Here is an 18401-nt window from a genome sequence, read left to right as displayed (position 1 = left end):
TGGGAAAATGGTGTCGAGTCTCTTTGCAAAACACGTACAGTTCTGTGGCGGGACAGGCCTACATAATCCTAAAATATCGTTTGTTGTTAGGCAGTTGATAGTTGGTACAGATAATTCAGATTACTACTGTGGCATTTCCCTGTGCTATTAGAGTGATACTTCTGCCAGCCCCCGTTACAAAGCAATGTGAGTTTGATTATGCTTGTGACTAGGTGTAGCATCTCCATGCCTTGTCTCACCTTCCTGCCTCCCCTGAGACCTGGCTGGAGCAGAGATCAGGAGACTAAGTGCAAAGCGGGTTCTGAAAATGGGAGGAGTGTATGTGCAAATTCTGGGAATCCACCTCAGATCCCTTCCCCACCTCTTCCCACCACCTCCCAGTGCCCGCCCCCAGCTTCAGCCTGCTGCCTTAAACTGCTGCCACCCTGTGCTAGGTTGAACATTCTCGGCTGCTGACTGCACAACTGCGCCCGGTGGGACAGACATGATGGGGCTGAAGCTGTGCAGCTGGGCTCCCCTGGGGTCTCTCCTCTCCCTGCTCTTTTCTACCAGCATGGCGGTAAGTGAAGAGACGGTGTTTAGGAAACTGCATCTTAGCACAGAAAGTGGTCTTGGAGAAAATCCACTAAAAATGGCCCTCTTTCTTCTCTTCAGTACATTGCTACCAGAGAAAACTGCTGCATATTGGATGAGAGATTTGTAAGTACCTGAACAATTTTCTTTTATCTTAAGAATGTAACCAAAGCTTTTCTATGCTGATTATTAACTAGTGTTATCACTTGAACCTCATCATTGTTTTCAGTACTTATTAAGTGCGCTTTGCTTAAACCTGTCATTTACTGATAGCAGTATATGCTTGGTAAAAGTGTATGGGAGGCTCCACTGTGGACGAAAGCACATATCCAGCAGATGCTACAGTAATGGCATGCACTGTTTTCTTGCTGTGTGCACATAGTGTGAAAGTAAACTGTCTCTGAAAATTCAATTACAGCAGACAAAGTCTGCTGTGAATGCCTGCCCTTTTTTATCCTTTATCATTTGTGTCAGCAGTGTCTGAAGATTCCTTTGCCCAAATATTCTGCTCTGCTTGCTTTGCCCCTGAAACATTGCCAACAATGTCTCTTTACTCCTCAGGGTAGCTTCTGCCCAACAACTTGTGGCATTGCAGATTTCCTTAGTAAGTACCATCCCACTGTGGATAATGACCTGCAGGAAATGGAGAGACTTTTGCAGCGGATTTCTAACGCCACAGTAACAGCAGACCATCTGATCCAACACATCCAAGGCCTCTATCCTTCAGAAAAGCAGACATTACCAAGTGAGCATATAAAAATATGTACACAACTGAAAAATAGTATTTATGTGTTTTACTTTTTTTTCTTTTTCTTTTTCTTTTTTATACTTATTTTGTACCTTTTCTATTTTACAGATTCAATTGATGATTTCACTCAAAAGTCCAGGAAAATAATTGAAGAAATTATCAGATATGAAAACACTATATTGTCTCATGAAACTACTATACAGTAGGTATCTTCCACTTCTTTTGCCAGTGACAATACAAATTGTTTTCTTTCTGTTCTTTTGTCAAGTGCCAAAAAGCCTCTCTCAGAAAGGTTTTTTGTGCCCTTGAGGACAGTTCTGCCCACACTGCCATTAGTAGTTGCCTCGCAAGACACAGAAGGATCATGAGGAGCTGATATTGAATTCTCTGCTCACCTGGATAAACCATTAATTGTGCAAGAAGTGCAAGATAAGAATGCCATGAAGCCTGGCAATATTTTTATTTATGTTTCTCCTGCTGTGCCAGCTATCCTTAAATTGTTTTTCATGACCTTTGGAGGTCATGAGTTTTTGCTGTAAAGCAGAGGATGTGGAATGTTTGTGCAGTCATTCACTCTGGCCAATTTTGCTGCACATATCCATGAAAATTACCTCAGTTACCTAGTTCTAAATCATAAGTAACTATAAACTCAGTGAGAGTCTTTGATAAGTTGACATTGGAAATAGAATTGAAAACATCATTCATGTTTCTAAATCATAAGGATATGTTTTTTGACAGGTCTCCACTTCTATGACATTATGTCAAAGATTATTTAGGCATTCTGACACAACAGTTTATTTACAGCACATATATTTTACAAATACATCCATAATTGAAGAGGAGTTTATCATTTACTTCAGGAGAGCAAAGTAAAACTTTCCATAGAGTTATATTAATACATTAATTACTGGTACGAGTTTTGCTGATTAGAGTCAAGTTTTGCTTATCGTTAGATTTTGCATGAGGTTAAGCATGTGCTTTCCTATTTTGCCTGCCCTTAACTCTGAATACCAGTGCTAATAGAGGCAACCTGTTTTACAGGGGTGCATGTAGCAGCACATTAGATACATGAGGCATGCGTCCAGGGAAATTAATGAGTATTACACATTCCTAAACAGCGGATACAACAACCCATTTTTATGTCTCTCTGTCCAGACAGTTGACAGACACACATATAATGAACAGCAACAGGATCACAGAGCTGAAACAGAAGATTGCCCAGCTTGAGTCACTCTGTCAGGAGCCGTGCAAGGACCAGGCTGAAATTCAGGAGATAACTGGAAGAGGTGTGCAGAATGTTTCCTGTATGGTGGAGGGTTAATTCAGCTGCAAGTGCTGCCGCTTGGCATCACAGCAATAATTTACTTGGAATCTTATGGGTCATAGACTTCTGCAAGGATATATAAAATTGCAAATTGTAAAACCGGTCAGTACAAGCTAGATGCTCTGCAGGCAAGGATTCAGGTGGAACTTAGTTCTTGCTTGGCCTTTTTGGCCAAAATACAATTATCCCAAAATGTGTGCTAAACATGAGGGACATGACTAGAGTTTCCATGGACCTGGGACAAAAAGAATATAACTCATTATCACATTTCTACTAAGCCATGTGGAAAAAAAAAAAATTATTCCATTAGATCCAGAAGTATCTTTCTTTGTTGCTGTGGAAATCAATGCAATGACTGTTTTACACTGCTTAAACTCTACGTGAGATTAAATTCATCTTCACCTTACACAAGTCCTGTGACTCTTGGTAGTATTTTTTATGGCAATGACACTGAAGTATGTGGACTAAATAGCAAACTTTGCAACAATGGTACTTAGATAAATTGCATTTCTTGCACTAAGAAAGTTACAATATAAAATAAATGCAAGGATAGATTTGTAGCTAGATTGAAAATGATCTTTGGAATATCTTTACTTCAGATTGTCAAGACATTGCAAATAAGGGTGCAAGGAAAAGTGGTCTGTACTTTATCAAGCCTCAAAGAGCAAAGCAGTCATTCCTAGTCTACTGCGAGATTGACTCGTATGGCAATGGCTGGACAGTACTACAAAGGGTATGCCACTTATGTATTATTGCTATAAACAAACTTTTTGCATCAGCACTGTTTTTATTTACTTACATATGATACATATCTTTTTGACTGAGGTTTTTATTTTTGTTTTTGGTGTTCTTGGTTTTCTCCCACAGAGACTGGATGGGAGCGAAGACTTCAGTAAAAATTGGGTTCAGTACAAGGAAGGATTTGGACATCTGTCTCCAGATGACACCACTGAGTTCTGGCTGGGCAATGAAAAGATGCATTTAATAACTACACAGTCCACTCTGCCATACACCTTACGAATAGAGCTGGAGGACTGGAGTGGCAAAAAAAGGTATTTGCTTATGATGCTTCTGAAAATGACAGCTTAAAACCTACTGCTCCCACTGCTGCATCAGTTTGTATTGACAAAAGGTCACTCCTAAAAATTATGAACTCTTAGACCAGCTAATATGTGCATGGAACTGCTTTGGCTCCTGAACTTACAGCTGTGACAGCAGTCACTGGGTGTGACTTGTTGCCGGGCACATGTGCCTGTCAGAGGCCGCATGCTGTCAGCACTCATTCATTAGGGAGAAGGAATCTGTTTCTTCTCTTCAAGTTTCTTTGTCTTACATATCTTATGGACCACATGATTATTATTGGTCTGGTTCTATTATTTTCATTTCTATTTCTATTTCTATTTCTATTTCTATTTCTATTTCTATTTCTATTTCTATTTCTATTATGAACCTGGGAGATTATATATATATATGTGTGTGTGTTGATAATGTGGATATTTCATACATCACTAAAGACTATCAGTCAGAAAATATGTCTGGTACTGGAGCACAGAAGTTGATTGTATGCGTGTCACTGAGCTGAGGCCCACAGTCACATAAAAACAATTAGTTTTAAAATGCTAGGATGCAATAAATGCCTTTTCTGCAGTTTTAACACTGATGCATTTTTCACTTGTGCATGTGCTGGGAATGCAGCATGCTCATATTCAGCACTGCCCTCTGTTCACAGCACTGCTGACTATGCCGTATTCAGAGTGGGAAGTGAAGAGGACAAGTATCGACTGACTTACGCCTACTTCATCGGGGGTGACGCCGGGGATGCCTTTGATGGATACAATTTTGGGGATGACCCAAGTGATAAATCCTACACCTACCACAACGGCATGCGGTTCAGTACCCATGATAATGACAATGATAACTATGAAGGCAACTGTGCTGAGCAAGACGGATCCGGGTGGTGGATGAATAGATGCCATGCCGGCCACCTCAATGGCAAATATTATGTAGGTAAGGTGTCTTCTAAGTGCTTGTAGTACAGGACATCACATCTCAGTGACAAAGGAAAATGGGTCACGTCTATAGAGTACACTTTGCCTTCTGGATTTCCCAAAGCTGGCATGGCCCATTCTTTGCAATAATGGTTAGCACCAGTAGTCAGAATTTATGACTGCTCTCCATTCCAAAGTGGGAGAATCAGTCCTGAGAGAAACAAAATAGGGGGAGAAAGGCAGTGCACAGGGTCTGTTAGGACACCCAGGGATGCCATGGAGGTGTCAGGACCAGAAAAATGTATGGGCACAGTAACTATTTTAGAAAGCAACCAACTGTTTTGCTCCAACTGGTGTTTCTTAGGTGGTGTGTACACATCAGAAGATGCTGGTCCGTCTGGATTTGACAATGGCATTATCTGGGCAACCTGGCGTGACCGGTGGTACTCCATGAAGAAATCTGCAATGAAAATCATCCCATTCAACAGACTGTCAGTAGATGGACAGCAGCACAACTTAGGCAATGTCAAACAGGTTCGACCACAGGGCCAAGGAGATATTTAAAATGAACACAGAACATTGTAATAATTTCAAACACTGAGCATGGGCAGCTGAAGTTAAGCACACTGCATCTTAGAGAAGTTGGCTTTACCATTTTGTCACAGAAGTATTGGTACTTTAATTTTAGTGCACCTTCTATATTACTGTTTCTTTTAATAGATAGATAAATGGATAGTCTCATGATCAGGAATAATCCCTTGCCTTTGTGAATTTTAAATGCTGCATTTTTAATTCCCAACTAATATAACTATGTATGAACACTATCAACATGTCATCATAGCCTTATATACTTCTTTCATTAGAAGAACATTAAAATACTCTTTTTTTTTTGTTTTAGGTTGGAGACGCATAAAGGACGATTTGAAAAAGACCAGTTTGAACAAGAAAAGCAAATCTTTTCTTAGACACTGAACTTATCAAATGTTACACAGTTCAGTTTTGACTATAAAGCAACATTGACTGTAAGATACCCAAAACTCTTCCCTGAGCAGTGCATACCTCTGTAGACGGTTGGGTTTTTTTTTTTTTTTTCTGTACACATTCTCAATAAATTTTTGATTATTACAAAAAAAAGTCTGAATTTGTTATCTGTGGTCTACAGCCAGCCAAACAAAATAAAGAAAACTTTTGATAGTTGGATCAAACCTACTTGATTCAGTCATTCATGAACTTTACACCATCAGTTCCTGCTCTTTTTTTAGAGGCATGTGTTTGACCTATTTCTTCACGTGACTAGTATCCATAAGTTTTCAAGTCTTCTAATAAAGTTGTTTGGTGACATAGATCAAAGTACATAGCAACTTGAAAGTAGCCTATTTTATTGCTGAAGACTATTTAACTTAGCTTCCTACAAAGTAACGAATACAGTTTCAGTTGGGATGTGCTAGGTAGTATTAGTGACCAAGAACAGGTGTTTTACTCCAGACCATACATACTAACAAGTTTCTCAAATTCTATGAGGAATAAGTTTCATTTGCTATATGACACTGTACAGCTATTATTCCCATGCAATCCTCTTTTTTTTCCACAAATATTTAAAAATTGCTTCAACGTATTCAGTGCCATGCAATCAAAAAATATTAAAATTTTCAGCAGAAATTGATTGCATGTTACTTTCTTTCTCTGGATCTGATAATAATTTTCCATGTGATCCACATAAGCAAATCTGCAGCACAGATCATGACCAGCAAAGAATTTCTAATGCTGTCTGAATGTACCTCCTCAAAATCTGATGAGTGCATTTGAGGGGTGTGTTAGCAAACCAAATTATGTTGGTGGATAAATTGCTCAACAAAAGATATATCCAGAGCTCAAAACTACCACTATCTCAAGCTGATGCATTAAGAAGTGAAATAGGAAGTGTGTCCTGGTCTTTATTTTTAGCTGCTTATGAAAGACCAGAAGTTTGCCTGGTATTCTCTAAATAGCACATTCAAGTGCTTTATTTTAGAGACAGAAGGACATTGCAGTGATAGAAGAGACCTTACAGACAGTTTGTGCTGCCTCAACAGTTTTCCAGTTTTGATGCCTAGATGTCTGGTGAGGCTGGTGCTGAGCATCTTCCCTGGATCTGAGTCTCCACATCATGATAAACTGCCAGCTCCCTCTCATTTTTAATTAAGATTTTGACATAGTTGAATTTTTACTCTTGGACCAAAATCTAAGTGGAAGACAGGTTTCTCAGGAAAGAAGTCATCATTAGCTAGGGTCAGATGAGGTTAACAACGGCTTGAGAGGAGGGATGACCCCTCCACACCACTGAACTGGTATATTTGCACAATTTAGTTGCACCCATGCAACCAGCCATGATGCACAGCTCACTGCCAGCCTTGACACTCAATTCCTCACCAAGCAAAGCAGTTTTCCTGAACATTTTGTGCTGTAAGGCTGCTCCTGTGGCTCCATGGAGCTGAAGCAGTATGTGTAGAGAGGCTGGAGAGAAGGATGAAAGAGAAGGGTTGGCAAGCCTGGTCTACTCCTTGTTCTGCAAATAGCCACTTGAGTAGCATTGGTTGAGTCCCTTCCACCTTCTGTTTTCAATTTATGCCACCTATGACATGACTTTAAGTTGATATTATTTATATATTTGCAACATGGATTTAAAAAATATTCCTTTCACCTCTGTCACTTTGATACCTGTTTTTACACTCTGCTAGATCAGAATTGTTATTGCCTCTCCTGATTTAGATTTTGGCTGTGATTTGATGGCAATCTGCTGTAATTACACAAATTTCATGGATATGAGCTGGCATTTTATGGATTGCTCACCATAACTAAGATTGGCTTATTCTTCCAGTTGGTTTGCTGATGGGTGTCTTTAAATTTTCACAGATCATTTTAATCTTTGGAGAGGAACATTTTCTCCAGTGGTCAGAAGGGTCAGAGTCAGCGAATCCAAGAAGCCTGATCTTTCAATGAAGTCCTATGCCAGAGTTAATCAGGGAGTCTGCAGGATCCCAGCCCACTGTTGTGCTCTCTGGGCCCTGAAAGAAATCTGTCAATCTGTGCATCTGGAAGCTCCGTGCTATGGTATCCAATACCCTGTCTATCAGAAAGAGGCCAGAAAAGACCTGTTTTTACTAACTCCTAAAAATAGAATAATACTCTCAGTATTATTTTTTTGCAAGCAAGTACATTGCAATTGAACTTACTGCCCCAATTTTGTATGCTGAGAGCTGAGCATATTTCTCTTTTCAAAATAATTTTTTATCATACATGACCCTCCGACTGTAGTCTGTAGTAAAAGTTATCTGTATTTAGAAAAGTCTGTACCTCTCACTTTATAAAAGTTTATTCACACCTTGAGCTTGCAGTGACTCTTCCAAAGACCACTGTAGCACAAAACAGAGGAATCTCACTCCAAAGGCAAGGGGAATGAGGAAGAGGCAGAGGAAGAAAGAATCAAAGTGGATGAACTGCAGGACTTCTCGGATATTGCATTGGGAAAATGTGGGACAAAGTGCTGGGACTGACTAGTAATGACTTCAAAAGGGTTAAGTAGTCTGAGGAGCATATGAAGAGAAAGTGAAGATGAGAGCTGAGTCTGAAGGAGAATGAAGTCTAAGACAAAGCACCCATAGACAGGTCATGAATGAGCAGGCAAGAAGAGCAGAAGGCACCAGAGAGCGCTGGGCAAACAAGGTGAGGCTCACATCTATGGCACACAAACCACCTCTAAATCCCAGACTCCCTGACTGTTACTGTGGCATTCAGCCAAGAGCAGGGCAGATGAAGTAGTGAACTGCACTTCTGTCCTTTGGTCCTGAATTAAAGTTAAATCCAAAGTTCATCTACCTCTTGGCCTCCAGCCTTTCAAACAAACACTGGCAGAAGTGACTGAATGATTGCAGCATGCAAGCAGAGGTACAGGCTGAAGGTCAGGCACACAGATTCAGCCCCTGACTGTAGAGCCTGAGAAGCTCCTCCTTCACCCCAGCTTCCCCCAGCCGTTGCCTTTGCAGCGAGCAGGAAACCCCTCTTAGCTTACCTAATGTTTATGATCTGATATCAACTTCTTTCCCTCTAGCCTTGGTGGCCAAGTTTTACATGGACCAGAGTTAAATTGACTGTGTTTGAGTGTCACAGAGAGCTGTGCCATCCCTCAGGGTCAAAAGAGGTCTGGAACATGCTACTTGCCATGTCCCCTGTTACCCTGGTGACCAGTGCCTGGAACACTACCTGGCAAATTGTCACATCCTATGTTGGCATGGTTGAAAAGGCAGAAATTCTTGTGGTTTATGTGCTCTTACTACTATTGATTTTTAAGGCCTATTAAATTACAAATATAATGTTATTATTGATGATCACAAAATCAAGCATCGACAAACTGGGAAAAGTTAGAACCCAAGTGACATGTCACGTCTGCAATATGAAGGATGCTTTAGCTGTTACATAGATTGTAACACATACAGTTAGCAGGACAGGGTGGGGCACAGTGGTCCCTTCCTTAAAGCTGATACCTTGCAGAATTAGGTGCTATTCCTGCCCTGATCACCCAGTTCCTGTGGGACCAGAGGCGAGACACTCACGTGTCTCAGAGCTGGCTGCCAGCTGTTCCCTCTGAGCTGTGGTGCCGGCACCGAGAGGCAGCTGCCAGCAATAGGATCTGCACATTGGGTGTGCTCTGAAGACTTCAGACTATCAAAATGGATCCCAAAAATTAATAGCTACTTTTTGACTTAACCTTCTCACCTGGTTTCTACAACTGTGAAAAGGGGAAAGTTATGGCCAGGGAACAAATGTAATGTACCACAGGAAAATCCTTGAAGCTTTAAGCAGTCTGCAGAGCATCATCCTACAATGACAAGGAGTGGACAGCTCTGGGCAGATGCTTGCCTGTGGAGCACCATCCCCATGCTCAATGTGAGGCAGAAGGGGTTGAGTGGAAGAAATATCATATGTGATCCTGTGGCAGAGCACAGTCCATGACTGTATGCCCAAGGAGAACCCATGAAGGTTGCACCTGCAATTCTTGTGCTCCTGAGCATGAAGATCACAAGCTTGTGATTTTTCACTAGACTTTTGTGTCTATTATAGAGTCAAAAATTGAGGTTTTTTGAGTTTGAGTAGGAGATTCTCCATGGACCTCAGTATATTGTGTTCAACACCAACATGCAGGCAAAGCAATGACTTCCTTTTTCAAATATCAGCTCTTTGTTTATGCAGTTAAATGCCCATCACACTGTGTGTGTTTTCCAGCAGGTAAGCACTGCTGGATCCCACTAGTGCTGACATACATCTTGGTTGACTGTCCAGTTACAAGAAATAGTTTTAGACAGATTTTTTTCCTGGAATTCTTGGTGTTGCCCGCATGTTGGTGTTGAACAAACTTATCTGGAGCAAATAACACCAGAAAGTTGTGCAAGAGGCCTTAAGTAATCACCAAAAGGGGAGGGGGGCATGTTTGTTTTTTCTACAAACAGAAGGGAACATAATGATTAATCTCAGCTTCTCATTCAGGTTTAAATTGCACCAAAAGAGTGGCAAAGAGCATCCTTTCAGTCAGAGTTCTTGCTCTTCTCTTGAAGATGATACCTGTGAGGATCCTCTGTGTGCTCCTGTGCCTCAGCATAGCCTGGGTATGAATTTGCTTACTTGATTCTTTTTGTATCTTTCTGTTTTGAATAGTAAGCATTTATTATTGTTCATTCACGAGATAGATAAATTTTGTCTATCACCTAGCTTGTAAAATTCAGTGCACACACATATGCTGCAGCTCAGTGTAACCACTTCACTGATGAAGTTTCATCAGTACTTTTGGAGTATCCAGCCCTCTGTAGTTTTGCTGAACTCGGTTTTGCTGAATCTGCCCGGCTTCAGGAGCAGCAAAGCAAATCCATTAACATGAATTCAAACATTCGTAGGTGATGCTCTAAGTCTTAAACATAACTAGCTGGATGCTAGTGGCTCCAGCCATTCAGGAATTTTCATGTTTATTGGGTTGAATTGTGCTTTCCTTTGGACATTATTTCAGCAGGATCTTCTACCTACAAATGGCACACAATACCTTTATTATGAAAGACACATTTAAAAACAAGGATTCTTGTAGCAGCAACATCAGCTTAAACTACAGCTAAGTAAGAATCTAATTTTTGATAAGGAAGGAGATAAAATTGATTTTCACCTGTGCTAATATAACTTTTTTTTTCCCCATTGAGGACTCAGTCCATAATCTTATGTCATATTCTTCACATTTTTCTTTGCGACTTTTTTTTTTTTTTTTTTTTTTTAAAGAAAGAGCTTGTTTTAACAAATGACAGAAATTATAGGAAGCAGTCAGGACAAAACAGAAACAGTCATATTGGGGTTGTCAATGCCTAAAGGGCATTTTTGGATATATGTGCTACTTTTAGGAGGCACTTGGGCCAGATCAAATCATTAATTAATCAAACTACTAAATTTGAATCTGCTGATTTTAATAAAAACATTCCAGTTCCTCAGAGTGGTTCTGACCCTGGAGATTAGAATTAAGATCACTTTCTCAGCTTCAGAGTTAATTATCAATCATAATAAAAAGTAGTCATTAATATTTTCAAGCATTAATTATAATGTTTGAAAAGCACAAAAAGTGCCTAGAGGATTCCAGTCAGACCTAATTACATCTTAAACATAGCTTTCTTTAATTAAAAAAAAAAAAAAAAGGAAAAAAAATTATGGTCTTTTGCTAAGTGATAACATTGCAGGAATCTTTATTGTGTTTTGGCCTGGAATTAGCTTGTATATCACTTTTTCTTCTCAGGTTTGAAGAAAACCTCAGTGTATTTATTTTTCTTTCCACTAACACAGTGAAATCCATCCATCACTGAAATTGTTTTTTAAATTGTGTTAGTAGCTTTCTTGCTCTTTTCGTCAGGCAAAACCATGCTACAAGCTTCCAGTTAGCAACTGTGATTAAAATCAGAAACACTAGTGGAAAAACTCATAATCTGTAAGCTACTTTTGTGTAGACTGAAGGTGGTAAAGTGACAATAAGAATTTTAGAGTGAGTATTGCATCTAATAGGAATAGTATTTTTTAAGTATTTATTTTTAATCTTCCAGTTTCAGTCTACTTTCAAGTTAATTTTATATTTACACACAGGACAAACTATTTCTGTGGAATGATATTATCATAATATCATCAGTAGCTGAGCATCACTAGCTATCTACATAAAAGCATTAATTTTAAGAAATGTAAAGCTTATTCTGACAAAACAAACAATATCATATCTTACAAGAGATGTTGGAATAAAATCCTGGCACTGTTGGGTGTGATGCTTACCGGATGGCTGCGATTGCCACCCACCAGCTGAGTGTGTGAGGACATTGAGCATTGTGTTCCTGCTCCCTCGACATCTGTTCACTGAACCCTGGTTTTACTCTTTCCCTTTTTCCTCCTGGCAGGCACAAGGTGGAGAGAGTACCTTTGAACAGATAGGTGGAGGAGTGCGTGGTCCCAGGATTGTGGAGCACAAGTCCCCGTCCAGCTGCCAGTCTGAGAAGGGCTGGCCCATCTGCGCGGATGACGACTGGGTGAGCGATTGACACTCGGGGGAAAAGGGGGACTCATCCCTAGGGCACTCATGGGCCTCAGCTGGATCAGCAGCTGGATCACTACATCAGGTGCCACAGACCAGCATGGGGTTAGGGCTGAGGTAACACTTCAGGTCAGGGCAGCCTGCACAGATCTCCTGTGGGAAACAAAGGAAGAAAGTGAAAAATGAAGACAAAAGAAACAGGGAGAAGTTTGCAGTGGTGCAGAATGAGAAGAGAAAGGAAGTCTGGGAAAGAAGGATTAAATAAACGAAGGCTCACCCTAGAAAAACATAAGAACTGTTTCTTTTCAGAATTTTGGTATTGCCACTTTTGGAGTTCATAAAAGAAAGGCACCAGAAAGAGAATTGTGAGAAAAAGAAAAGAAGTAGCTAGAAATCACATACACTCATTAGTTAATTTTTAGGAAGTCAGATTACAAGATGCTCAGTAAATGTTTCACAATAATTTCCTAGATGTCTATGCATATAAACTACTAATTTTTCTCTTTCTTGCCTCTTGCATCTCAGTCCTTTTCTATGCCTCATTTATTTCATGACTTCTTGGCAAAGAGCTTAAGTCTGTCAGAACATTAAGCTTTTCTGAGGAAAACTTTGCTTAAAAGTGCTAGTCTCTAACATCCTCCCTCAAACTGGATGACAGACTTCTTAAAGCAGATCTTTAGGAAATATATATATATATATATATATACATACACAAAAAAATCTCACCTATGAGGAACAGAGGAGAGGGGAAACTAAAGATTTACTTGTTCCACACCCCACGATTATGGCAGTTTCTGAGTATGTGCTTCACAGATTCCATTATACAATATGTTTACTCTTGAGGATTTCAGCACAATTATTTCCCTCTTTCAATTCTAGGGTACCAAATGTCCATCAGGATGCAGAATGCAAGGACTGATTGATGAAAAGGACCAGGAGTTTAGTCACAGAATAGACAAAATCAAGAAACTGCTTTCAGATAATCAAAACAACTATAAGAAGTCAAATCACATAGTTGTGGAAACTGTAAATGCACTAAAACCAAACCTGGACAGTGCTCAGGGTGAGTATCTCGCACCCAGTTTTACTATCCACTACTGAATTACTACTTTTTTGTGAATAAGCCATATGTAGTGAAAGTAGGGGCTGCGCTGGATATTATTATCAGGAAACAGAACAATAATATTATTAGACTCTTAACTAGTTATCAAAAATTAATTTAATCTGCTCAGTACTATGAGATGTTCTCAATTATGTGTTTAATTACATATTTTTAAATCTGATACACATTTAGGAAAGAAAAGCACATGGGCATAGCTGACTGTGAAACATTTTTGTTTCAGAGCTTGATGAGACTTACGGTCGCCTGTCAGGAGAACTGAGACGGAGAATTGTGACATTAAAGCAGAGAGTTGTCACTCAAGTGAACAGAATTAAAGCTCTGCAGAGCAGCATCCAGGAACAAGTGGTGGAGATGAAGCGCTTAGAGGTAGGTGTCTGCTATGCACTTCCCATTCTCTCCAGGGCTTAGCTACAGAAAGGGGATCTGTCCATTATGGTGAGCAGTACTCCAGCTGAGAGAAAACATGGTACAACTCTCACAGGACCTGACTTGCTGAGACAAATCCCCAGATGAGTTGCTTTCTATCCATCCTGGTTTTCTGCTTCTGCTCTGTAGGAACCAGCGTGATTTCCGTGAGTTCCTAGTCTCATCTGTTGCTTCTCTCTCAGGCCGCAAGGATGCTCCATCTACTGATAACTGCTTCTATATGAGGCATTTCTCCTCCTGGAAGGAGTTGTTGAGTAGTTAGAAAAGGGATGTGCTCTGTCCATCCCCAGTGCTGCCACTGCTGCCCACAGCTAGGGTTGGCATTAGAACCTGTGTTCCCAGGTTGCAGCCAGTTCTTCTGATGGTAATGCAAGGAAAAGTCATGACACAAACAGTGGTTTTGCTCAAAGGCTCATTTTGATTCCTAGAACAGAAATCTATCATTTGAATCATTTGAGAAAACAATGGTAACCCCAAGATGTCAGACCTCACAGCAGGGCCATGACAGAGTCTTCCTCTCTCTTTGGAGGGCCTATTTCTGCCCCAGTCCCCATGGACCATGTCCAACTCTGCAGCACTCCTTCTAAAACCAGGAAGACACTTCTAAACCCCAAAAATAAAGGTAGCAGAGATTGGGAACCTTCTACAATCTTCTTTTCCATGGAACTCACATGCATGGTGCTATTGCACATGTTGTATTTACAACAGAAATAAACCTATGATGACATCAAAACAGAACTTTGGAAAAGCTCAGCTGTAGGTGGGAGGTACTAGGGCAGCTCTCACCTTTCCCCTGTTCAGTAGAAGATATCCTTGCCTGAGAAAGTTGGGAAAGCTCCCTAACCAAATTACTTCTCTCTGATTATGTAGGTGGACATTGATATTAAGATACGAGCTTGCAAAGGAACCTGTGCTAGAAGTTTTGATTACAAGGTGGACAAAGAAAGCTACGACAACATCCAGAAGCAGCTTGCCCAAGCCAACTCCATCAACTTGCACCCCGAGCTTCAAACAACCACCTTGAGCACACTGAAAATGAGGCCACTTAAGGACTCTAATGTTCCTGATCATTTTAAGCATAAGCCTCTGCCAGAAATGCAAGCTCTGAACATAATTAATGACATCAAGCAGATGGAAGTGGTATTAGAAAGACCAGAAACAGACACAAAACCCTCCCGAGGTGACAGCTCGTATCACACAGCAGAAGCAAGGGGGGATGAATCTTCATACCCCAGCAAATTAGTTATTCCTACTCATGGGAGAGAAACCCTTAGTCTGGAAGGCAAAACCTCCTCCGCTGTTCGTAGATGCACCAAAACTACCACCAGAAAAATTGTCTCTGGGCCTGATGGCCCTAGAGAAGAAGTAGTTGAGAAAACAGTCTCTTCTGATGGCTCAGATTGCACCTATTTACCTGGAAATGCTGGAGGGGAAGGGAGCACCTACCGTTTTAGTGGTGCAGATGGCTTGCACAAGCTAGAGACTGTATTCCCTGAGCTAGAGTCATTTTTTGCCCCTGACTCTCCATCCACTGCTACTAAGCACGTTAGTGGATCTAGCAGCTTCACAACCAGCAGACGCACAACTGGCACAGGCAGTAGCCACATAGGTACAGGAGTATCCAGTCACTCAGGGGCATATGGGGGAAAAGACAAATTTGGAGACTTAGGAGAGGAGGAGGAAGATGACTTTGGAAGACTTCAGCCATCTGGATTCCCATCTGGCAGTGCAAGTCACTCCAAGACTGTAGCGACCAAGAGCAAGGCAGGCTCTACTTTTGAAACCAAATCAGTAAAGATCCGTGAAATAAATGAGCAGCTAGGTGGGTTGGAACATGATCAGAGTGCAGAGGATACCCCAGACTTTCAGGCACGCAGCTTCAGACCGTCAGGAGGGAAGCGAAGGACACCCAGCACTGGGAAAGGTAGTTATTGAGGTAATGGAGCAAAACTCCATCCATAACCAAACTGACACATTCATTTTAGATACTGTAGTACAACAGTGTGATGATTAAACGCAAGCACTGTGTCTGTTACCACCTCGGAAACAAAAGGGAAAATATTTCATTAATACTCGGGTATTACATAGACAATTCACAATTTAAGAAATATGTAAAGTTTTCTTTCCTGCATTCTTTTTAATGTTGCCTGTCACTATACCTAGTGTATTCCAAGATGTGTTTAACAATTTTCCTCTGAGCTATTGGTATTTGGATTCCTCTGAACCCTTTATTAAATTTTGCTGATATCTTCTGTCAAACCAGATCAACTTTTTTTTTTAGACTGTGATGATATCCGCCAGAAACACACTTCTGGTGCCAAAAGTGGCATTTTCAAAATCAAGCCAGCGGGATCCAATAAGGTTTTGTCAGTTTATTGCGACCAAGAGACCACTTTGGGAGGATGGCTATTGGTCCAACAGAGAATGGATGGATCAGTGAATTTTAACCGGACCTGGCAAGACTACAAGAAAGGTTTCGGCAGCGTGGATGGCAGGGGGCAAGGAGAGTTTTGGCTGGGCAATGAAAACCTACACTTGCTGACTCAGAATGATACTGTCCTTCGGGTAGAGTTAGAGGACTGGGATGGAAATGCTGTGTTTGCAGAGTATCTTGTACGGGTAGGGTCTGAAGCTGAAGGGTACACCCTTGCCGTGTCTTCCTACGAGGGCACCGCCGGGGACGCCCTGGTTGCTGGCTGGCTGGAAGAGGGCACCGAGTACACATCCCATGCCCAGATGAAGTTCAGCACCTTTGACCGGGACCAGGACCACTGGGAGGAGAACTGTGCTGAGATGTACGGGGGGGGCTGGTGGTACAACAGCTGCCAGGCTGCCAACCTCAATGGCATTTACTACCTGGGAGGCCACTACGACCCCAGGTACAATGTCCCCTACGAGATTGAAAATGGCGTAGTCTGGCTGCCATTTAAAGCCTCTGACTATTCCCTAAAAACTGTTAGAATGAAAATCAGGCCCATAGAAACCCTGTAGAAAGACAGGCCTTTAATGCGTGTCATGACTACAAGTTGAAAAGATTTTTTTATATATGTATGTATGATGAACCTTTACCCTGTGAATTTGAAGGCAACTTAGGATGTTTGGAGATTAAAAAATAAACAATGATTAATTATCAAAAAGACTTTTTTGACCTTATTTTTAACTGACAAGGAAATATTGATTTAAAAACCCTTTTGATATGAACTTTGCCTATGTCTTTGGCAGCTCACAAATTGACTGGAGATAAAATTTTTAATTGTAATTATTTACTTCGTTTTAGGGGTGTTAAATAAGTAAAAATATTTAGAAGTATGTTCACAATGAAATCCTGCCTCTACTAACCTGGACTGTGAAAGTCTAAGGAAGTTCAACATTCACAGTCTCATTTCTCATTTCCATTTCAAGGGGAGCACAGCAGCAGTGGGAGTCAGGTCTCAGACAGAACCAAGGGTGGTGTGGGTTCTCACTTTTGCCACACACCCAACATGGAGTACACTTTGATAAAGAATGCATGCATTTGAGGACTGACTTTAAGAATCTCCAAAGCTTTGATTTTATAAATATGGACATAGACCTTCCATCCCATTGATGAATCCTAGACAGCTTACCATGCATACTTGTAGCTTCAAAATAAAACAACTCCATAATAACTCATCAAAATGCAACCCCCAAAACAGGCTATTATTTTCTAGCAACCACTAAAAGGTTATGACTCTAACCAGAAAAAGCAAGATGAGGAACTACCTGAATGTTTCTCAGCACATATGCCAAACAAGAATTCTTCTAAGGGTAAGGGTTGTAAATCAGCTTGCTGACAGTGTCTGGTAAGGATCTTCTAGAAAAAAGCTGGCTGGATGGAATATCAGTGATATTGGTCGCAGTTACAGAAGACCACATTGTATTTACCTTTATACTTTATGGCATAAAATTACACAATTATTTACACTGAGTAGTATCTCTGTGCTTCTAGAAAGAGGCACGAGCAAACTTCCTTACCTCTAATCTCACTGACATGTTGCATACCATTTAACAAGATCATCAAATACTGGTAAAGAAGCTCAGTTTTAGCCTTTTTTTCAAATACAGCCACTGTCTAATCTTTTTAGAAAGATTGCTGAAGAGCAAAGACATCTTTACACTCACATGTGAGGAGGAGGTCTGTGCTTTTGGAAAATGGATTTCCACTTGCACATTAAGTTTTTGTTCCTTAGCCTCAATGGAAGCCTGCCTGTGTGATGCTGAACATCCATGTGCTCCTTCAGTGAGAAGCTGCCATTATGTTTCCTTCTTGTCCTCCTGGGCTTCACAGATTAAATAAACACTAAAGGTGGGATCCATCCACGCCTAGTGATCTGGGTCTCTTCCTTTGTGGAGGAAGGCAGACCCCTTTGAGAGATGTTCATCCTGTCTACCAGGGTTGAGAAGTCTTGTCTTTGCCTGCTCAAGGGAGCACAGACTACTCGGTTTGGTGAAATATTCAACCTCCATTACTCTATGACTGGAGACATTAATTATTCTAATCCCATGATAGGGATTGTGTAAAAAACATGTATGTGTGGAAGCAAGTACATGACCAGGTCCCAGAAAAGGACATACTTTATCCAGCAACAGGATTTGAGCCAAGGGACCAGTGAGCTACTGGTTTG

General features: G+C 40.8%; 2 protein-coding genes across 2 annotated transcripts; both read left to right on the top strand.

Moving 5' to 3' along the window:
- Positions 1 to 438: 438 nt before the first annotated feature.
- Positions 439 to 5767, top strand: FGG (fibrinogen gamma chain). Its single transcript, XM_053976770.1, has 10 exons — positions 439 to 559; positions 655 to 699; positions 1135 to 1318; positions 1430 to 1523; positions 2477 to 2607; positions 3245 to 3378; positions 3513 to 3697; positions 4375 to 4652; positions 4998 to 5167; positions 5532 to 5767. Exons 1-10 carry the CDS (start codon positions 485 to 487, stop codon positions 5544 to 5546), a joined length of 1311 nt encoding a protein of 436 aa, XP_053832745.1. The 5' UTR covers positions 439 to 484; the 3' UTR covers positions 5547 to 5767.
- Positions 5768 to 10165: 4398 nt separating this feature from the next.
- FGA (fibrinogen alpha chain) lies at positions 10166 to 16897 on the top strand. The gene is made up of 6 exons (XM_053975834.1): positions 10166 to 10272; positions 12076 to 12204; positions 13089 to 13272; positions 13553 to 13698; positions 14629 to 15682; positions 16040 to 16897. Exons 1-6 carry the CDS (start codon positions 10222 to 10224, stop codon positions 16747 to 16749), a joined length of 2274 nt encoding a protein of 757 aa, XP_053831809.1. The 5' UTR covers positions 10166 to 10221; the 3' UTR covers positions 16750 to 16897.
- Positions 16898 to 18401: the final 1504 nt, after the last annotated feature.

Source organism: Vidua macroura, chromosome 4 (genome assembly GCF_024509145.1).
Source record: "Vidua macroura isolate BioBank_ID:100142 chromosome 4, ASM2450914v1, whole genome shotgun sequence".
In the NCBI taxonomy this organism is placed as follows: domain Eukaryota; kingdom Metazoa; phylum Chordata; class Aves; order Passeriformes; family Viduidae; genus Vidua; species Vidua macroura.
The sequence above is the reverse complement of the archived record's forward strand: the minus strand, read 5'-3'. Positions and strand labels throughout refer to the sequence as shown.

What these genes read in the sequence shown, in the direction of transcription:
- FGA (XM_053975834.1), top strand. Translation starts at nt 10,222, where the DNA reads ATGATACCTGTGAGGATCCTCTGTGTGCTCCTGTGCCTCAGCATAGCC. An exon ending in TGGAGATGAAGCGCTTAGAG is followed by an intron (nt 13,699 to 14,628) that starts GTAGGTGTCTGC and finishes CTGATTATGTAG; the next exon opens with GTGGACATTGATATTAAGAT. An exon ending in GACACCCAGCACTGGGAAAG is followed by an intron (nt 15,683 to 16,039) that starts GTAGTTATTGAG and finishes TTTTTTTTTTAG; the next exon opens with ACTGTGATGATATCCGCCAG.
- FGG (XM_053976770.1), top strand. Translation starts at nt 485, where the DNA reads ATGATGGGGCTGAAGCTGTGCAGCTGGGCTCCCCTGGGGTCTCTCCTC. An exon ending in TCTCATGAAACTACTATACA is followed by an intron (nt 1,524 to 2,476) that starts GTAGGTATCTTC and finishes CTCTCTGTCCAG; the next exon opens with ACAGTTGACAGACACACATA. An exon ending in GCTGGACAGTACTACAAAGG is followed by an intron (nt 3,379 to 3,512) that starts GTATGCCACTTA and finishes TTTCTCCCACAG; the next exon opens with AGACTGGATGGGAGCGAAGA.